This window comes from Neovison vison, chromosome 3 (genome assembly GCF_020171115.1).
Source record: "Neovison vison isolate M4711 chromosome 3, ASM_NN_V1, whole genome shotgun sequence".
Taxonomy (NCBI): domain Eukaryota; kingdom Metazoa; phylum Chordata; class Mammalia; order Carnivora; family Mustelidae; genus Neogale; species Neogale vison.
Window position 1 is genome coordinate 233,810,740 of NC_058093.1, and position 21,755 is coordinate 233,832,494.

Here is a 21,755-nt window from a genome sequence, read left to right on the forward strand (position 1 = left end):
GGCTCCCCCGGACAGAGATGTTTTTAAGAGAGCCTACTGCCCTACAGGTGGTGGGGGGGGACAGGATTGGGAAAAGCAGACTCTATGGAAGCCAATGGAAACAATACCACCCCGATAGGCAGACGACAGCCCCCCTCCTCAGATGTCTCCATCCCACTCCCCAGGATTCATGAATAAGCTACCACACCTGGTGGAAGGGACTTTGCAGGTGTGATTAATCAAGGATGTAGCGAAGGGGATTATCCAGGTGGACCCAATGTCATCACAAGGTCCTTTCAGGAGGGAGGGAGAAGGGTCAGATCTAGTGGAGAAGGGCTGAGGATAGCAGAGGTCAGAGGGCAGCCGCCAGCAGCTGAGGAATGCAGGCCCGCTCTGACAGCTCCAAAAGGCAAGAATCCCCCCCTAGAGCCTCCAGAAGGAACAGAGCCCTGCCATGACCTTTGATTTTAGCTCTATTAAGACCATTCACACTACTGACCTCCAGAGCCCTAAGATAACAAATCTGTGTTTTAAGCCACTGGGTTTGTGGTAACCTGTTACAGCAGCAATGGGAAACTAATACCGCTCCAAGGACAGATACTCCTTCTGCCCCCAACTAAACCAGAAGCAGGGAGATGTGAAGGAGAGGGCCTCCTCCACCCTGAGGTTTGGGACAAATGGTCTTTTTAGGAAGACGGAAGCTAATGGAAACTGATTCCAGGACAGTGCCAGGAATGAAGTGCGAGCAGTGCTGGGGCACCCCGGGAGGAGAGGGACATTGAAGCTGGGCCCGGAAGGTAAGGAGGAGTCAGCCTGAGCAAGGGGGCTCAGCCTCCAGGCAGGAAGGCACCCTCCTCTGGCGCGGAGACCTCCTTCCCCCGTTCAGGAGTGGCCGGGCCTGCCGGCTTCGAGGTTGGCCATGCCTTCAGGACATTCTGCCCACTCTCCAACCTCTGCATGGCACATACAGTGCAGGGGACAAGCAAAACCACTCAGAGCCACCCCTAAGTAAACAGGACAGGGGTGCCACCGGACATCAGGCCCAGCCTCCCCGAGCGTGTGTGGTGGGGAGGGGAGTGGACCCGCCCCCACTCCATCCCGCAGGAGGAAGGAAGTGGTTCCCTCCTCCCACCCCTTCCCTCTGGCTAGCCTGGGACCGGATTCTCGGGATTCGCGATTGGCTCCCACGGGCGGGACCTTTGTCCATCTGCAGGAGCGCAGGAGGCCCCGCCACGCCCGGGCCTACGGAGCGGGAGGGGGCGGGGGAGGGAGCGAGCCGGAGACCAACAGTGAGACAGACGGGCCAGGGCAAGGGCGCTGAGACACAAGCAAGAGCCCCGGACCGCGGCGGCGCAGGGTTAGAGGGCGGGCTGGGGGGAGGGGAGGGGGTCAGGAGGAGGGGCGGGAAGGAAAGGAGGGAGGGGCCGGGCGGCTCCGCGGGCGCCGAGCTCGCAGTCGCTGCGGTAGCCGCCGGCGGTTGCGGCGCAGGGTAAGTGCCCTGCAGCTGGGACGGGGCCGCGCCGGCTGTAGGCGCTCTCCCAAGCCCTCCCAGCCAGAGCCCTCCAAGGAGCGGACCCTCACCCACCTCGACCCCCTCCCCTAGCCTGCCTGGGACCCCGCCCCCAGTTGCCCTCTGTCCCAGCGTCTAACAGCGCCGGCCGGCGCGGGCGGACTGGCACTCCCCGGGGGATCCCCTGCCCAGTGCAGGGAGTACTGGAGTCAGCTGGAGGAACAGGGCAGGAGGCCTGGTGCCACGGGACCTGGGAGGGAAGCCCCTCTTAGCGTCAGTTACCTCCCCTTGAAAACGGGAGCATTGATAAGAACTACCCTTTCGTCCCGGGCTTACTGGTGCCTTCATCACCCACTGAGAGCAGCAACAGGTGCGGTGAGTACCATGCTTGTCTCCTCTTACAGGTGAAGACGCCGAATCTCGGGCCGAGCCACTTGCCTTGGGTCACCTGGCCGAAGCAGGCAGAGCCAGAACTTACACCCAGGTCTGTGTGAACCCCTAAATCCTTTTATTCACCATCCCTGCCCCTCCCTGCCCCACCCCACCCAGCAAGTCTGCGGGAGGAGGCTGAGATGAGACAACCGCCAGGGCCACAAGCCCTTCACCTGGGAATATTTTTTTTTTTCCAAGATTTTATTTATTCATTTGAGAGAGAGAGCATGAGCAGGGCGAGAGGCAGAGGGAGAAGCAGACTCCAGGCTGAGCGGGGAGCCCGATGTGAGGCTCCATCCCAGGACCTGGAGATCAGGACCTGAGCAGAAGGCAGCTGCATAACTGACTAAGCCTCCCAGGCACCCCACCTGGGAATACTTTTAACCACTCCTCTCTTGGGGCAAGGTGTGCTGAGGAAAGAGAATGGTGGGTTGGGGACAGGTTAAACTCCGGGAGGCAGAGGTGCTGCCCCCCACAGGAACTTACAGACCTCTCCCCACCACCTCTGCTGGGGGCAGGGGCCCTTACAGCCGCAGCCGTGGGGCTTCATCTCTCCATCACTCCGTTCCCTTGACTGTCCCAGGGGGCTAAGCATGGTACTTACCGCACAGCACTGCTGAGATGAAGTGAGACACTTGGTATAAAGGCGTAGCCCAGCACCTTGCCCAAGGCTACCACAGAGCTCTGCTCCCCCCCACTCCCCCCCCCCAACACCCTCCAGCTTCTTCCCTGTCCCTCTGAAAGCACACCTCTGTGCCTGACACCTTTAACCTCAGGTCAGTCAGGGCTCTTCGAGATTTGCACTATTTCCGGACAGCTTCTTGAGTAAGCCAAGGCTGCCAGTGGCAACTTCTCGCACTCTTGAGTCCCTGGGGGAAAGACTATTAGGGGCACCATTTTGAAAATCTTTGGGCTGACGTTTGCACAATTCCAGAACCACTCCGAGGTCCCCAGGCCCTCTGCGATTACAGGTTTAGAGAGAAGGAGGAAGCCCAGACTCTTGTTGCCCCAAACCAGCTCCTCATCTCCTCATCTCCTCCCCCCACATCTGAGCCCACAGCGGGTTCTGCTCCTCAGCATGTTCTGAATCTTGCCATCCCTCTGCATCATCTTTTGCCTCCCCTAGGCCTCCCAGCCACCGCTCTTGACCCTTAGATCCTCAGCATTGCCTCCCAAGCCCTCTGCAAGGTCAGACTCTTGTGTCCTGCCCCTCTCGTCCCACTGCATGTTCCCTGCAGACCCACTGACCTCCTCTTTCTTCCTTGGACTTGCTGGGGTTTTGTTTTGTTTTGTTTTGTTTCTTTGTTTTGGGCCCCTTGGGGCCTTTGCACATGGTCTTCCTTCTCCAGGGAATACTCTTCCTGGCCATCTTCTTGTGACTTACCTCTTTGCAACTCAGGGACCGCTGTCCAAGTCGTCTTCTCGCCTTCTCACGTCTTCCCTGACCACTGCACCTGCAGGAGCCCCACTCGCCTGCTCTCTTCCTGCATTACCATTACTCCTTCTCTTTCTTCCCATGCTTAGCCTCAGGGGATCTTACCTTGCTTACGTGTTTCCCTGGTTCCCTGTTTTCTACCCAGCTAAACTATCTGTCTCCCAGTGCCCTGACCTTTTTCTTCTTCACTTCAGATTCCCACCCAGAACCCAGCACAGTGCCTGGCATGTAGTAAATGTTCCAATTTTGTTGTACAATTGCCAGTCATGTGCGCAACTGTCAGAGTTCGACTTGTCATTGCTTAACAGCCTTCTTTTTGTATTTCTACATAGACCTCAGAATTGTTATTCCTTCTAACAGCCCACTGCCTTTCTCAGCTGTTCTCTAAAGTGGGGCTTGTGGGGTCTTTCCAGGTTCTAGCCATCATATCCAAAGTAGCTTGTCCACATTGCACCTACCTGTGTTTTGGTACTCAATGATTTGAAATAATAGCTCCAAACTGATGTGTTCAAGTCAAGAGTATGATTATTTTGAAGGCACTTGCCACTTATTACCAGAGGGCTGTTAAGGAAAAACAATGCCAGGCAGTGTGTGCAAGTTTCCCTATAGCCCCACAAGCACTGAGTTTTATCACTTTTGTTTTGTCTAGTTTAATGGAGAGGTCATGTATGTATCTTTAAATTTTCTGTTGCTTGAATTAGTGAAGCTGGTTGTTTTTCTATAAATGTGCTCTTTCTATTTCCTGTCTTGTGAAGGAAGGAAATCTCCAGGGCACCTTAACAGCTCCCTTCACCTTTGCCTGTGCTAAAGGTTCCACTTGAGCCCGTCTCATGAGAGCAGGGTGAGGGCCCCCAGGGGCTAGAACAGGAACACACTGAGCTAGCTGAACTGTGCTGGTTGCAGAAGCCATCCTGCCAGTCGACCAGCAAGAAACCCTCTGAGAGGCCCTTGTGCCTACAACCCATGCTACTGAGGAGAGAAAGAATTTTATTTTTTTGTTTAAGTCTTTATGAAAATTTTTTCCAGTTGATAATTTTTTCTTAAATTATCAAAGGACATGGTGTGCAGGGTTATTTATTAGAACATTGGGACAGCAAAAGATTGGGAAGTAATCCAAATTCTGATCACTAGTGGGACTACTACACACATTCCTCCAGGGGAGCCTTGTGGAGTCATTCCAAGGAGTGCATTCAGTATAGCGCATACTGATCGAGAACAACCGGAAATACTGTATTAGTCTCCAATAGCCGCTATAACAAATTACCACAAATTGGATGGCTTAAAGCAACATAAATGTATTACCTTACAGTGCTGGGGATCTGACGTCCACACTCTGTCTCAGTGGGCCAACATCGAGGTGTTGTGTGGCCAGGCTGCATTTCTTTTTTTTTTTTTTTTAATATTTTATCTATTTTTTTGACACACAGAGGAATCACAAGTAGGCAGAAAGGCAGGCAGAGAGAGGGGGGGAAGCAGACTCTCTGTTGAGCAGAGAGCCCCATGCGGGACTTGATCCTAGGACCCTGAGATCATGACCTGAGCCAAAGGCAGAGGCTTAACCCACTGAACCACCCAGGTGCCCCCAGGCTGCATTTCTTTTGGACACTCGAAGGGAGAACCTGTTTCCTTTCCAACTTTTGGAGGCTGTCCACATTCCTTGGATCGCAGTCCCTTCCCTTGGTCTTCAAAGCCAGTAGTGTAACATCTTCAAATCTCGCACTCCAACTTCTGCTCCTGCACTCACATGTCCTCCTGTCTCTGATGCTTCTGCTCTATTCAAAAAGACCCTTCTGATGACATTGGGGCCACCTGGATAATCCCCATCTTGGGAGCCTTAATTGAACCGCATCTACAAAGTCCCCTTTGCCATGTACAGTGACATATTCACGGGTTCTGGGGAGTAGGACAGGTACACCTTTGGAGGGAGGGGGTTCATTATGGAGCTTACCACACCCTAAAGGAAAGTAAGCAAGGTTTCGAGCAGTGTGTGTGTCGGCTCACATTTGTTGAAGTTTAAAGAAGAGAAAAGGAGTAGATATGGATGTGCTTGCAAAGGCATAGAATACCCCTAAAGACCACACAGGAAACTGCTTCTGGGAAGAATGGGTAGAAAGGAAGCTTACTAGTCACTTGAATTGTTTCAGTTTTTTGGTACATACCTGTGTCACCTACATTAAAAATAAATTTTAAGAACTAATACATACGCATTGTAAAGGGTCAGACCTTCCAGGAAGTGAAGGAAAATACCTACAAAAATCAGTCCCCTCGACCACTCCCTTTTTGTCCAACAATAACCACTGTAAACAGTTTGGCTATATCTTTACTGACTTATTTTTAAAAATGCATATGTAATTTTTCACAGATTGGGTCGTACTATATATATTATGCTGTAATATATATTTACATATACACTATATGCACTTTTTTTTTTTTTTTTTGGACAGAGCACAAGTAGGCAGAGAGGCAGGCAGAGAGAGAGGAGGAAGCAGGCTCCCCACTGAGCAGAGAGCCTGATGCAGGGCTTGATCCCAGGACCCTGGGATCATGACCTGAGCTGAAGGCAGAGGCTTTAACCCACTGAGCCACCCACTACATATGTAGGCACCCCTACATATACACTTTAATGTATGTCTATGGGTCTTTTTTTTTTTTTTAAGTTTAAACTGGAGTGAAATTCACATAACATGAAATTAACTATTTTACAACTCTGAACAGTTCAGTGGCATTTAGTGCGTTCCTGATGTCACATAACGACCACCTCTATCCAGTTTCAGAACATTTTCATCAAACCAAAAGGAAACCCTGCCTCTGTTAAGCAGTCAATCACCATCCCCCTCCCCACCTCCTAGTCCCTAGCACCCACCAGTCTGCTTTCTGTCTCTGTGGCTTTGCATATTCTGGGTGTTACATATCAGTGGAATCATGTCATATGTGAAGTTTTGTGTGTGGTTCCTTTGATTTCGTGTCCAGTGGAATCATGTCATATGTGAAGTTTTGTGTGTGGTTCCTTTGATTTTGTGTCCTGTTCTAGGGGTTCATTCATGCTATAGCATGGGTCAGGACTTCACTTCTTTTTAAGCCATTGTATGGGTGGAACATCTTTCATTCATCCATTCATCCCCTAATGGACACTTGGGTTACTTCCACCTTTTGGCTAAGAGTATTTTTTTTTTAAGATTTTATTTATTTATTTGACAGAGAGAGATCACAAGTAGGCAGAGCACGCAGAGAGAGAGAGAGAGAGAGAGAGAGGAGGTAGCAGATTCCAAGCTGAGGAGAGAGCCTGATGCAGGATTCGATCCCAGGACCCTGAGATCATGACCTGAGCCGAAGGCAGAGGCTTAACCCACTGAGCCACCCCGGCACCCCAGGCTAAGAGTATTTTTGTATATGCATTTGTCTGAGTTCCTGTTTTCAATTCTTTTGGATATATACCAAGGATGTGCATCCTTCTACATAAACTTTGAGCTTTATGCTATTTTCAGACACTGTTAACGTAAGCAAGTTAAAAATAATTTGTAACAAAGTGTCGCAAAGCACACACTAAGATAAATGATAGCAGGATGTCAGATCTAGACAAATGTTTTCTTATTTTCCAGATCCAGAGAGGACAGGAAAATGGCTGCCTGGGATGAAAAGGTAAATTATTTCTGATGGACCAGCAGTGTTAAAGGACCTCCCCAGACTTGAAGACCATTCTGTTTGGTGTTTCAAACAGAATAAAGGGAAAATACCTGTTTGGGATGCTTCTGCTATCCTGAAGTGTTCAGTCACAAAAGTGAAAACTATAGTAGGAATTCACAAACCTCAAGATACCCCAGTAATCTGAATCAGATCCTTCAAATCCCACCTCTGCATTTTAATAATAACCATGTGTCATGAGACCCGGACCTTCACCTCACTGAGACCTCTGTCTCCTTATCTGGAAAAGGGAGAGAAAATTACCCTTGTTCCCAAAGGCTTGTCGGGAAGAGTTGAGGAGACCGTGATCTCAAAATGCTAGGCTGATACTGAGGCCCTAAGCGGCTTTTCCCTCCTGCCCATTTTACAGAGAAAGACACTTGGGCACAGAGAAGTCAAGTCACTTGCTCAAGATCACACAGGTAGGAAGTGGCAGAAATAGGATTTCACCCTGGCTTTGCCTCCTGTATCATGTGATCATCCCAAGCAGAACTATTAAACTCGGGGCGCAGAGTTGTTGGGTTTGGGGGGACATCTGTTATGAAGGGTGAGGACGAGGTAGAAAGGAAATGTGGCTTCCATTTTAGTTGTTCCCTGGGAGATTCCAGGGGGCCTATCAGGTAGAGAGCTGGGGGCTCAGGGTAGCAGCAGAGTGATCAGGGAGTGTCCAAGAAGCAGGGTCATGGGTTGATAGTGATGCCCTTTTACTGGTAAGAATCATTTGGATTTTAAGGCTGTTTGGAGTGGCAGGGGAAGTGGCCCATGCTGTATGCTACCAATTCAGATTTCAGATAAGTTGGAATCTGGGGAAAATGTTCCTCTTGGAATTCAATGAAATATAGCAGGAGAAGCATTAGCAGTGGTAGCGTGAACATCTCCTGAGCACCCACTCCGTGCCAGGTATGTGCTCAGCGCTTTCTGTATGTTTGGTTGTTTAAGCCTCTCAACAACCCAGTGCATTAAGTGCTGTTACTTCTTTCCCGCTCTTACAGATGGGGAGATTGAAGCACAGCAAGGGTTATCGATTTTCCCAAGGTCACACAGCTGGCCAGAGGCCCAGACCCATGCTGCCTGCCTTCCACGCCCTAAGTACGGATGAGTGATGGTGCCCTGTATGCTTTTCAGACACAGTCTATCCCAAAGATAGGCTGGGTCTCCTGGACAAAGAGATCCTGGCAGGAAGGGAGCAGAGAAGGGGGATTGCAGGGGCAACAAGGGCTCTCTGGGGCAGATTCCTTCCCTCAGCCATTCCTTCACCTGACAGATGTTTATCTGTGCCAGCTGTGTCCCGGCACCAACCCCAGCTGGCAGGCTGTACCAGCAGTACAGCAGACCCTGGTCCCTGCCTGCCTGTGGCTTCCTCTTCGGCTGAGCGAAAGATCTCTGTCAAGTCACAAAGCGGTGCGTGTGAAGGGGCACGTTTGCAGAGCCGTTAAGGAGTGGCCTTGGTTCATGTGGGTCCCTCCCTGGGACCACTGAGATCAGAAGGGCCTCCAGACCTCATCAGATCACAGGCCTCTCTGTCTTGACACCTGGAGAGCTGGAGTAGGTAACCAGGTGCTGAGGGATGACCCAGAAGGTGTTGTAGCAGAAAAAGTGGCCCATGCAGAGGCCAGAAGGGAGCCCTGAGCAGGCCAAGGTGGGGAGGGAGCAGGGGCATGGCAGGAAACTGGCGGGGACCAGCAGGGTGGGAGGGATTTGTGAGTGAAGTGCCCAGAACCTGGGGCAACAATGGCCCTGGCGTGTATGCAGAATGGGGGACTGATGTTCAGAGGAGAAAGTCCGCTTTCCCTTGGAGAGTCACAAAGTTCTGCAGAGGAGGCAGCCTTTCAGCTGGGGCCTTGGGATTTGAACTTGTGGAATCCAAGGAAAGGGCATTTCCAACGGCAGAAACAGGATAGACTAACACCAGGAAGCAGGCTCTCCTGTAGAGCTCCACAGAGCAGAGCAGGATGGGTAGGGGCGGTGATGGAGGAGGGAGAACCCTGGTGCCAGAGCGGACTCTCTGCCAATCTGGGAGACGCTAGTAGACCACCTGCTGCTCTGTGGCTCCAGTGGGTGGACGGCCTGGATTCCAATCCTGCCTCCACCCATGGTGGGCTGTGTGACCTCAGACCAGTTTCTGAACCTCCCTGAGCCTCCGTGTGCTTGGCCATGAGTGGGGTCAACAGTCCTCCCCGTGTACTTGGGCATTGGACGTACAGTGCCTGCCACCGCGAAGTGAGGAACTCCAGGAGTCCCAGCGATTGTCATTCATCAAAGGCCAATGGAAACACAATTCCTACTTTCCGTCATTTGTAGTTCCCTGTGAAAGCAGGCAAACCAAAAAAGCCAAAACACTTGGTGCTGGTTATTCTGTGGTGAAACCAGCTCATACCTAGTGAGAGGCAGGATCACCCCTACAGTTGTTCTGGAAAAAAATTTAATAGTGTGTGTCCAGAATCATGGCAGTGTTCCTCATCAAACCTGGTCCTCTCTCTTAAGAGGAAATGACCCATAAAAAGGAGACTAATTGCTAGCACCCTATTCCATAGCCCGTCAGGCGCCATTGATAGGAGATGTGCCATTATTTTGTCCTATGGAGAAACGTGGTCTTGGAATTGGCGATAAACGTGCTAAAAATGAGGAGAAATCAGATTCCATAGTGAGAGCATTAACTTCTTGGCTGTTAAAAAGTCATAAATCTATGCACATAACTAGCAAGAAAAATAAAATACAGAATTGTCTGCCGTCTTTGATTATAATTAGAGAGAAAGAGACCTTAGGTGGATAAGAAGTCTGGTGTGTTGGGATTATCGTGAATTCCTTTGCTTTTGCTCCCGTTTTCACGAAGCTGAAAGAAAGAGATCTAGGGTAAAGGTCTATTCACTGGGGTGAATGACAAGCTGGGGTTGGGGGCTGTGCAGGGGGTCTGACTGACTGAAGCCAGGGAGCTGGTGGGGTGAGGGGGAGAGGTTGAAGGCACAGAAACAGCAGAATCACAGAATGGGGGTGCAGAGCCAAGGAGGGGTGGAGGGGGAATAACTCCCGGGACGGGGGAGGGGCACAGAGGCCCACCAGTACCAGGAGCTGGCAAGAGCTGGGGAATATTGGGCCAGGACCACCTGTAGCAGTTGAACCTCTATTGAGTCAAAGGACAAGTTCCTTTTAGTAATTTACCCTTCTGGAGTTCATTGTGTTTTTAAAAAATTGTTTTAATCAAATTGCTTTTAGGAGCTTTTGAATTGTCCAGCTGCCCTCGTGTCTGAGGGGAAAATGACGGTGTCGTAGGAGGAACTGGTGGGGTTTTTCAGACCTGGCTCACCCGTAGGCAGCTCTGCAGAGCCCATCTCCTTGTGCCTCCGAGTTCCTCTTCTGTGAAATGGGAACAGTGATACTCCTCGAATTGTGGTGATCAGAGCTGCTCACTGAAGCAGGGCCAGGCTACAGTAAAGTTGCCACCTGGAACAACCTTCGAGGTTGTTCTCTGGGTTCTTGGCCATCAGCTCGCCTCGTCCTCCTCTTGGATGACGCGTGGTACCAGCCACATCTGGGGAACCTGGGAGCCAGTGTGCTTAGCCATCGCGGTAGCCCTTTGCTCATTTCTCATGAGGCTCAGGGTTTACTTGCCGTGCCGGTGCTCACCCGCGGCTGCACATGGGAGGTCCCAGCATCCAGGCCACCCCCAGACCAACTGAATCACGATCTTGGGGCCTGGGACCACGGCCTTGGGTCTTTTAAAAGCTTACAGGTGGTTCCAAAGTGTAGCCAGGGCTGAGAGGCACTGGTTAGACTGCGGCGGGGGAGGGCCTCTCTCCGTGGGCTGCTTCACAGTGAGGCAGGGGAGAGGGGCGTCCTGAATTCGGTTCTTCCATCTTTTCCCGGCCAAAGCATTGCTAAGACGCTGGGGCTGGGAGTTGCCCAGATGACTCGGTCAAAATGGTGATAGGTCTTCGTTTCTGGCTGAGTAACTGTTGTTGTTTTTTTTTTCTTGATATGTTTTCATTTTCTTTATGCTTTCATAATAAAATAACATGACTTACGCTTCCCAGTTAACGTGGCTGATATCCCATACTTTGAGCAGGGCTGTCTCCTCTCTGGCAATCCCTTCCCAACTCCAGGAAAATAGACCAGGCCTGTCCTCCGAATACCTGTGTCCCTTTCAAACTCAGCTCATTGGTGACTCCCGAGTCCTTTAACGGGCTGCTGTCTGTCATTTAAGCAACAGAGTAGAATAAAATGGAAACCACCAGAGTGCTTGCACAGAGAAACTTGGTCGTAGAACACATATCTGTCAGTGTGTATTAAAAGGCAGGATTAAAATTTGTTTTTCTCAATGAGTAACACTGAGCTGAGCTCCCTGCCCAGCGCCCAGCCAGGGTGATGTTCAGAGAGGTCGTTGCAAGAAGAGGGGGCTTTGGGCCAGGCTTTCCTCCGAATTCTCTCTCACTGGCTGTGGGCCCTGGGGCAGATTGTTTGGCTTCCCCCAAACGGAAGTGTTTCGGTCCCTCCTCCTGGGGTTGTTGCAGTGTGTTCTGGGGAAGAGGGGGTAGGGGGTAAGCAGGGTGGTTAACGCCAGGCTCCTGCTACTACGGAATCTTTTTTCCCCCATCTTTTCTCCCCCTCCCATCCCCCCACCTCCCCCTCCACCCTCACCTCCACTCCCACCCCCACCCCGGGCCTCACCATCCTCTTGCCATCCAAGGCTGGGAGATGACTCAAGATGGGAGGGATCCTGACCCTGCAGGAAAAGGAGAGAAATGTTTCAGCATCCCGGGGGGGTACCTGGGCCTCGGTCGGGTGCCTTAGCCCGTAAGCAGCAGCCCCCACAAGCTGGTCAACCACCAGTGGCGGTGGTTTTTGTCAACCTCAGACTTCCTCCCTGCCCTAGAGAAGGAAAAGCTGCCACGCTTATTTAAAGACTTCCCTGATTTTAAAAATAGGCATTCCTCAGAACCCAAATCCCGGGGGGGGGGGCTGGGGGGGCAGCAGCCCTGGGGCAGGTCACCTTGCTCCTGGTGGTCGTCCTGCCTCCCCACAGAGGAGAGTTTGCTGGGGCGGGTGGGGGGGTGGATATTCGTTCCACCATCCAGGCTGTGTTCTGCAGGAACATGCAGGACGGGCCCTGATAGTGGGGGACAGACCCAAACACAGGACTCACTCAGTTCCTCCAGGAGCCAGTGGTGACCCTGTGGGTCAGGTGTCTCCTGGGAAGCTTGTGAGAGACGAGGTGCTGGCAGTTTCTGTGGGGGGCCGGTCACAGGGGTACCTTCCGTCCAGCCCTTGCAGACTCCCTGAAGGAAAGCAAGTGTTCCCAGTAAGTCCCGTTTCATACACAGTCTAGGCCCTGTGAGCTGTTCATATCAGTGAGTGATGGAACCTTCCAGATACTAGCCAAGGGCCAAGCAGGCCTTTCAAAGGACAGCAGCCTCAAGCCTGGTCTGCCCCAGGAGTGATGGGATTATGTCTTGAGACGTGCTCTCTGGCTGCTGATGGAGCTGCTGCATCCTCCATGTGAGAGGTGGGGGTGAGGCTGGGTGGTGACAGGGTGGGAGAAGCAGGTGGTCCGGGCTTCATGATGAATAGGCTGTGGGGGAGGGGAAGGAACATGAGCACAGGGGGACAGCTTCTCTGAGTATGTTTTAAGTGCCCTGGACTAGAAGACAAGAGACCCAGGCACATGTCCAAGACTATCTGCTGTCTGGAGGCATTTGCTGGGTTATAGGGCCTCAGTTTCCCCATCTGCTAGGGGAGGGAAGATTGCACCTCAGAACCTTCATTCTATGTCTCACAAAATCCTCTTCTGTGGCCTCAAAAAATCAGCTTTTCTGGTATCTGTTATTTTCCCCTTGTTGGCAGAGCATTTTAGCAAGAACAAAGCTGGTAGACTTGAGTTCATATTGGCTGGATTTACCACTTTTGTTTCTTTGTTTTTAGATCTTTGTTCTGTTCCATTGTTTTGGTTTTCTTACCCAGGGATTCCAGTAATGGATGTATTGATTCATTCTCCTTCCTGCCTGACCCCCAAATACTTCATTCACTATTCAGTTCTCTGTAGGTGGGATCTCCCTCCAAAAATGGCTATTACTTGGGCTTCAATCTGATACAATAAAATCTGAAAGTTTTTCTTCACCCTCCAACCCAATCTCATGCCCTTCTCAGAGGGAACTGTTTGATTTGGGTTATCGATTTTGTCTATTTTTTTGGTGGTTGTTTTTTGTTTTTGTTTTTGTTTTGTTTTTTACATTTTATTTATTTTCGAGTGAGAAAAGGGGGAGGAGCTGAGAGAGAGAGAGATTCTCTAGCAGAGCCTGACACAGGGCTCAATCCCAGGACCCTGAGATCATGACCTGAGCTGAAACCAAAGTCAGATGCCTAACTCACTGAGCCACCCAGGCGCCCTGATTTTGTCTGTTGTTGACAAAGATGGCATATGATGCAGTCTGGTCCACGACGTGCTGGGGCTCACTTAGAGTTTGTTTAGATCAAGGATGCCTCTCTGTGTCCGTGCCTACATGTACACCCCCCGATCGCCCTCTGAACAGCCGCCTGGGGTTCTCTAGCACAGGTCTGCTGCAGAGTGTGTAATGATGGACTTTGAGGTCATTTCCAGGTTTGGGCTGTCGTAGCAGAACTCTAGGGACCATCCACATGCTTACGTGTGAGTCCCTTGTCAGGTCAAATGATAGGGACATTTTATTTTATTTTATTTTATTTTTTTTAAAGATTTTATTTATTTATTTGACAGACAGAGATCACAAGTAGGCAGAGAGGCAGGCAGAGAGAGAGGAGGAAGCAGTCTCCCTGCTGAGCAGAGAGCCCGATGCGGGGCTCGATCCCAGAACCCTGGGATCATGACCTGAGCTGAAGGCAGAGGCTTAACACACTGAGCCACCCAGGCGCCCCGATAGGGACATTTTAGATTTTGATAGAAACTGGTTAAGGCCGAACTCCTTCTTTGCTCCCATGCCTGGCTCATTGGAGAGACTCTTTTTTTTTTTTTTAAAGATTTTATTTATTTATTTGACAGAATGTGCACAAGCAGGGAGAGCAGCAGACAGAGGGAGAGGGAGAAGCAGGCTCCTCGCTGAGCAGAGAGTCCGATGTGGGGCTCAATCCCAGGACCCCGGGATCATGACCTGAGCCCCAAAGGCAGACACTTAACTGACTGAGCCACTCAGGTGCCCCCAAACATCTTTTCAAAAATGAAAGAAACTGTCCTATTGCCCTCCTAAGACAAGTACCCCTTCCCTAACCGCTGTCATCCTGCCACACTATGTGACTCTGGGCAGTGGGTCTCTCCATTCTGCGCCTCAGTTTCCCCCTCTGGAGTGGAGAGCCTGCCCTTTATACCTCTCAGGATTGTTAGAAGCATCAAGTGAGAGTAGAGGCGGGCAGAGGTGGCCTGTAAGCTGTGACCAAAAGGAAGAAGTTGCTGCCAGGATGGGTGGCAGGAACAGGCCTTTCCCAGTGGTTTTGCAACCTCTGAAGGAGACTGCTTTCTCCTCGGAGCCCAGGATGGATGTGTGGCCCACGAAGGTAAAGGGAGGGAGCGGCCACCCATCATAGGCCGACTTGGGTGCGTGTTCTCTGCCTTAACTTCCTGGAGCCTCTATAACAAATAACCACAAACCAGGTGGCTTAAAACAACAGAAATGTATTCTGTCAGTTCTGAAGCCTTGAAGTCTAAAATCAAGGTTTTGGCAGGGTTGGTTCCTTCTGGAGGCTTTGCAGGAGCATCTGTTCTCTCCCTCTCTCCCAGCTTCTGGTGGTTGCTGGCGAGCTTTGGCACCCTTGGCTTGTAGACGCAGCACCCCAGTCTCTGCCTCCATCTGCGCATGGTCCCCTCCTCGTAAGGACATCCATCTTTGGACTTATGGCCCACCCTACTTTCAGGATGATTTCATCTCAAGACCTTTTAACTAGTTACACCTGCAAAGACCCATGTTCCAGGTAAGGTCATATTCTCAGGTTCCAGGTGGAATTCCATGAATTTGGGGGCAGCCATATTCAACCCATGATACGGCCCTAGAAGGCAGATCCCTGTCCCTGGCCACAGAGCCCTGTGCTCTGAAACAAGGGCTCCCAGTCACAGCAGCCCAGGAGCAGATCCTGGCTCTGCCATTTTCCAAGCGCATGACTTGGGACAAGCCACCAGCCTCACCGAGACCCAAAATGATGGCCTCAACCTCAGGGGGTTGTTAGGGACAAAATTAAATTGTGCATTTAAGAAATTTTAGTGGTATGTTAATATACTGAAACAAATAACGGAACAAACAATGAGGAATAGTAGAGGTCATGGCTCTTGCGTCTTCCTGGAGTTTTGGGGCAGGAGATGCTGAATGATAAGCAAATCAGGTCCCCAGAAGTAGGCTCTGGGAGGGAGCAGGGACATGAGGACTTCAGGGACATCAAGAGTCTGCCCAATCTCTTTAAAAATACCTTTTTCTGTGATTGTTGGATGACCACAAAATAGGGACAGTTACTACCCTATCCTACAGGGGACCGTTTCTGACCAAGCCCGTAAAAACAGACGTTCATAAGAACATTTTTTGTCTCTCTTCTACATCTGTTTTTCTCATTTCTACCCCCCTCTCCCAGGTAGTAATCTTTCTGGGATGATTCTTGTCGTGTGTAAAAGAGAAGTAAGTGATCCATTTACCTTTCAGGGGTAACTCTTGTGGTTTGCTGTTAATTCACTTGTTAGTTACCGAACCCTTGCGTGTGACTGAGGTGGGAGGAGTCCCTGCCCCCCGAGAGTTTGCAGACCAGGGCAGGAGACAGACAGCACTGAGATGCCACAGCACTCGTTAGTCAGTAGCAAGAGAGGGAAGTAGAGAAAGGAGGTTCACGCAGCAGGTAGCCACTAGGGAAGGCCTCCCCAGGGAGGTAGAATCTCGAGGTCTGTAAGATCTGAAAGAGCAAGAGTGTGCAGAAGTTGGAAGATCCAGCAGCCAGTAGGCACAGGTGTGCCTAGTCCTAGAGCAAGAGGGAGTGAGGCACTGGGTGCAGCTGGGGTGTGGCAGAGGCAGGGGGCCTGGGGAGGAGCCCAGGGGCTGGAGGGACCAAGAGAGCTTTGCTTTGTCCTGAAGGCAGTGGTTGGCAGGGGGCAGGGTAGGAAGCCAGAGGTCCTGGGGGAGGGGGCAGGTGAGAGCAGGGACACAGCCCCATCGTCCTTGCAGAAGGGGGACCCTGGTCCCCCTTTCTCGTGTGGATAAAGGACCAGGCAGGAGGCCAGGTAAGGAAGGAGGCCAGTGCAGGCGTCCAGGCAAGCAGCGCTGGCAGCAGGAGAGGGTACGAGGGTGAAGAGAAGGCGGGCGTGAGAGGCCATGTCTAGGAGGTTAGACCGACAAGCCTAGAGGGAGACAGAGGAGCCTGAGCTGAGCTTTGGCTCCTGGCTTGGGCATCAGGGTGAAGGTGATGCTGTGCCCTAGGGAAACACGGAAGGAAGAGGTGATATGGAGAGGGGCACGTGGGTGGCTTCCTCGGTTAAGCGTCCGCCTTTGGCTCAGGTCATGATCCCAGGTTCCTGAGTTCGAGTCCCCCACAAGACTCCTTGCTCAGCGGGGGGCCTGCTTCTCTGACAAATAAATAAATCTTAAAAAAAATAAAGAAAAGAAAAAGAGTGGGTATGGGGGAAAGATAAGAAATCAATTCAGTTTTGGTCCATGTGGAACTAATGACCTGGAAGGGTACCAGACAGCAGGGTGGAGACTGATTTGCAAATGTTCTCAAGGTTGAGAACACAGGTGTGCTGCGACCACCAAAAGGGGAGAGTTGCCCAGCATGAGCACAGGGTCAGCATCGGGGTCTAAGGGATTTCCAGGGGTTTGGGCGCAAGGACATGGAGACAGGAGAGAAATCAAGAGGAAGATGGTCAAACAGAACCAAGTTAACACTGAGAGGAAGCGGGACAGTCAGGGTGGGAACCCCGTAGTGCACTTTGATACGGAAGCCTGATCCTGGAGAGAGAGGTGTCAGGTTGTAGTGGGGCAGCGAGGGTTAATGCAGGGGACATGGAGATGGGAGCTGTCCAGTGCCAAGGAATGTACTGGTCTTGATTCTTGGGGTGGCAAGTGACAGAAACAATTCGGTCTGGTGTAAGCCACAAAGGGACTCTGTTGGTTCCTGAGACTGAGGAGTCGGGGGGCGGTGGGGGCTGCTGCGAAAGCAGGTGGACGGACCGTAAGCAGAGGAGTGTGATATCCCCAGACGGCGATGAAGCTGGAGGACTGGGAATGAGTTTGTGTTGCTGAAGAAGAACGGTGGGCACCCATGGGGGGCTGGTCCAGGCCAGGCCCAGAGGGTGGTGCGCTCTCTGAGTAGCTCACTGAGTCAGTCCTTCCACCCGCCCAGGCAGGGTGGGAGGAACCCGAGAGCCCAAAGTGGGTGGTGAGTTTGCCGAGGCCCACGACATTTTCATGAACAGCCATATCTTTGACCTTTTCTGAAACTTCTCTGCTCTTGGTATGTCACATTTTTGACTTAAAACCAGAGTTGTTTTCTGCTCTGCTGGGTGCCATAAATATTTTCATCCCAAATTACTGAAAGTTGCTTTTTACTGGTCGCGTGGTTTCAGAAAGAAAATTTTCCTCTCCTGTAAAATATAAATGTGGTTTTTGCAAAGCACCCCAAGGCTGCTACCATGCTGAGAATTAGCACCGGAAGTTTCCATCTGACAGGTAAAGTGTTTTAGGGGGGAAATTATGGCCAGGAGCTGCTCAGAGGGCTTCAGGTTAGCTGCAGACCTGGCTCTTGGTCACCCATGGGACCCTAGCAGGGGGGGTCCAACCCGAGACAAGGGGTCACCCTGCATGGGAGACAGCAGACCACTGCTCCCAGCCAACGGATGCTTGATGGGCTTCTGCTCTAGGTCAGGCATCCCATGAGACTCTGGGGACACAGGCCTTGCTTTCTTGGAGCTTAACTGCTAGTGTGGAAAGAGGAGTCATAAACAAATGGCCACATACACCAAAAAATTCTGATTAGAAACTGTAAAAAATAGAGAGGTTATAAAATTGAGAAGCGTTCTGATTTAGATTTTATGGGTCAAGGAGGGCCTCTCTGAAGAAGGGCCATGTCAGCTGAGCCTTCAAGCTTGAGTAAAAGTGAGCCACGCTCAGAGTTGGAAGCTGAGGGTAGAGCCTGGGGAGAACACAGAACTTTGAGGGACAGAGGACAAGCAACGTGTCTGGAGTGTGGTGAGCAGGTCATGGAAAGAGATAAGGACAGATCCCACAGGGCCGTGCACATCATAGGAAGAATCTTGGATTTTTATCCAAAAATCAGATCAGGTGCTGAGATCAGGGGTGAGGGTGTATTAGGCCTGCTTGGGCTACTGGTTGGAGAACACACTGGAAGAACTGGGTCCAGGGAGAGAAATCCACAAGGAAGCTTTTTCAGTCTTTTCTTTTTTTAAAATAAAGATTGTATTTATTTATTTGACGGAGAGAGCACACGCACAAGTAGGGGGAGACGGAGAAGTAGGCTCCCCGCTGACCAGGGAGTCTGATGCAGGGCTCAATCCCAGGACCTTGGGATCCAGACCTGTGCCAAAGGCAGATGCTTAACTGACTGAGCCACCCGGGGACTCTGAGGTCATTGCAGTCTACAGGGTGACAGGATGAAGGCTTGGGCTGGGGTGGGAGAAGAGGAAGAAATGAATAGCATATGTGGGGAGAGGAAAGCCAGACATGCTCCAGGATCATGGATGCAGAAGGAACCAGAAGGTTCACACTTAGGAGGTTATGCAGTGGTCATAAGTTCTCCTTGGACCTCTTAGTATCTGAGGAAGTCTCAAATCAGGAGCTCCTAATGCACTTGAATTCTACAGAAGACGGGGCAGAGGAGGCCATCTAGAATCCAAACTGTGGGATTCCTAGGTGGAGCATTTGGGGCACTACCTTCTCCAAACTCATCACCTCCAACCTCGACCTGCAGTCTTTGGAGTGTGGACTTCCCCAGGGCACTTAACAAGAAAATGTTGGGTTTCGGGGAGGCTTCTGAGAGAGGTGGTATCCTTTGTCCAAATTGGGAGCTTGGAAATGTCCAAGCATCATAGAGTAGATGAAAGGACAGTGGACTGAGGGCAAAAGAGTTGGAGTTCTGTACTCCCAAGTGCACTGAGACCTTGAGCAAGCCAGGGGTGCCCATCTCAGAAGTGCTCCCATCTCTGAAAGTGGGGAGATCAGGTCATCCCTTTGGACTCTAACCTTTCCTGAGCTCATGAAACCTATTATGAAAAAAAGTATGCGTCAAAGGCATTCTGTTGGAGAGAGAGAATTTTATTTTACTTTGGAAGGTGTAAAAATATAAAAGAATACAAATACTGGGCACCTGGGTGGTTCAGTCAGTTGAACATCTGCCGTTGACTCAGGTCATGATCCCTGCCTGGGTTGAGCCCCGAGTCTGGCTCATGGCTCAGCGGGAGTCTGCTTCTCCCTCTCCTCTCCCTCCCTTTGAACCTTCCCTTCTCGTGCTCTCTCTTTCTCAAATAAATAAATACAATCTTTTAGAAAAAACAAATACAGATATTATGAAGTACTTATATAATCACCACCCTAAATTGACAACTATTAACATTTTGTTGTATTTTCCTCAAATCTTTGTGTGATTTAAAAAGATGTTTGTCAATAGCATTCAAGTACTTCTTTTTTTTTTTTTAAGATTTTATTAATTTATTTGGCACAGAGAGACACAGTGAGAGGGAGCTCAAACAGGGGGAGCGAGAGAGGGAGAAACAGACTCCCCACTGAGCAGGGAGCCCAGCATGGGGCTCAGTCCCAGGACCCTGGGATCATGACCTGAGCTGAAGGCAGATGCCCAATGACTGAGCCACCAGGGTGCCCTAGCATTTAAGTACTTTTTGACTCCTTTGGTTTTGAGCCCTTGCCCCTCCCTAAGGACAAACACCATCTTGTATTTGGTGTCCCCTTTCAGTCCATTCGTTTTTATGTTTGTCCTCCCTGGTGTTCATTGAGCTTCTTGGATCTACATATTTATATTTTTCCATCAGATTTCAAAATGTTTTCAGCCCATTATTTCTCCAAAATTTTTCTGCCCCAGTCTCTCTCATCTTTTGATACCCTGGGTATATGTATATTAGACCACTTGATATTATCCCTAAGGCTCTGGGTTTTGTTCCCCTACCTTTTTTTCTCACCATGTTTCCACTTGATATTTTCTGTTGTTCTGTCATTAAGTTCACTGATCTTTTCTTCTACAGTATCTAATCAGCTTTGAGCCCTTTCAGATTTTTTTTTTTTTACAGTTTCCATTTCTCTTTTTAGATTCTCTATATGTTCCTTCATTAAGCTCATATTTTCTTTGAAATCCTTGAACATATTTATAATAGCTATTTACAAGTCTTTGTTGGCCGATTCTATTATCCGTCCATTTTGGTAAGCTAGTGTTTCTTCTCATTGTGGGCTATGGTTTTCTGCCTCACTTGTCTAGTAATTAAGATTTTATTTTTTTGACAGAGACACAGCAAGAGAGAGAACACAAAGCAAGGGGAGTGGAAGAGGGAGAACAGGCTTCCTGTGGAGCAGGGAGCCTGATGTGGGGCTTGATTTCAGACCCTGGGATCATGGCCTGAGTCAAAGGCAGACGCTCAACAACTGAGCCACCCACATGCCCCTGTCTAGTGATTTTTTATTGTATGCTATACATTTATAAATGCTACATTGTTGAGTATATTTTGTTGTCCTCCCTAGTAGAATTTGAATTTTGTTCCAACAGGAAGTCAGTTTACCTGGGGATCTACTTTATCTTTTCCAGGCTTCTTTTTAAGTATATTTTGGACAGGTCTAAGGTAATTCTTACTATAGGTCTAGATTATGCATACTAATAAGGCATGACCTTTCTGGAATTTCGACTAAATTCTCAGGGTGTTCAACAAGATATCTCTACTCTGGATGTTTGGAACTCACACATCTCCCAACCCAGCCTTGTGTCATCTCTCTGGCAGTTTCTCAGCTGTTTAGAATTCAGCCAAAGTTGGATTTTTTGGGATTTCCTTCTCTGTAGAGCTTCCTAGTCTCAGGTGCTTTGCCATGCACCTTCTTGAGGGAGGAAGGCTCAATAGTCTTGCTGCCATAGTCTAGAAAGTACCTTTAGGCAGAAAGCCAGGGTAAGTGTGGGGGTTCACCTTGTCTGTTTCTCTTTTCTCAGAGACCACTTTAAATTTCATTCATTGTATCCAGTTCTATAGTTTTTTTTATGGCAAGAGCCTTAATCTGCTACCAGTTACTCTGTTATGACTGGAAGCAGAAATCCCCTTCTTTTGTATGTTTACAATTCCATTTTATACATCCCCAAAACAGCATATAGTAATACTTTGAATGTATTTTTAAATTTTTACCTAAGTGGTATTATGTTCATATTCTTCTATATCTTCCTTTTCAATTCAACATACATGTTTTTGGGGGGGATGATGGGCAGAGGCAGAAGGAGAGGAAGAGAGAGAGAATATTAAGCAGGCCCCACACCTAGCACAGACACCGAGATGGGGCTCAGCCTCACAACCCTAAGATCACAACCTGAGCCAAAATCAAGTCAGACACTTAACTAACTGAGCCACCCAGGTGCCCCTAAACGCAACATATTTTTAATTTTTCTAATTTAGAAATATTAGAAAAGTATTTTTCTAATATATAGTCTAATAGTCTAATAATATTATATAATATATATTTTAAAAAACATTTTTCAAATATATTTTCTTATATAATATCACTAATA

The 21,755-nt window shown here is 49.7% G+C and overlaps 1 protein-coding gene across 2 annotated transcripts in view; it reads left to right on the forward strand.

The window, feature by feature from the left end:
• The first annotated feature begins 1,135 nt into the window (after nucleotides 1-1,135).
• The window catches only part of HVCN1 (hydrogen voltage gated channel 1), a 34,504-nt gene continuing 13,884 nt past the window's right edge, over nucleotides 1,136-21,755 (forward strand). Inside the window, exons 1-3 of one of the 2 annotated variants that reach the window (XM_044244282.1) lie at nucleotides 1,136-1,336; nucleotides 1,894-1,973; nucleotides 6,956-6,995. In XM_044244282.1, coding sequence (XP_044100217.1) covers nucleotides 6,975-6,995 — 21 coding nt within the window. In that variant the 5' untranslated portion in view covers nucleotides 1,136-1,336; nucleotides 1,894-1,973; nucleotides 6,956-6,974. Of the gene's footprint in view, nucleotides 1,337-1,445; nucleotides 1,469-1,893; nucleotides 1,974-6,955; nucleotides 6,996-21,755 lie in introns of those variants that run through there. The other variant, XM_044244283.1, reaches the window with a different exon arrangement.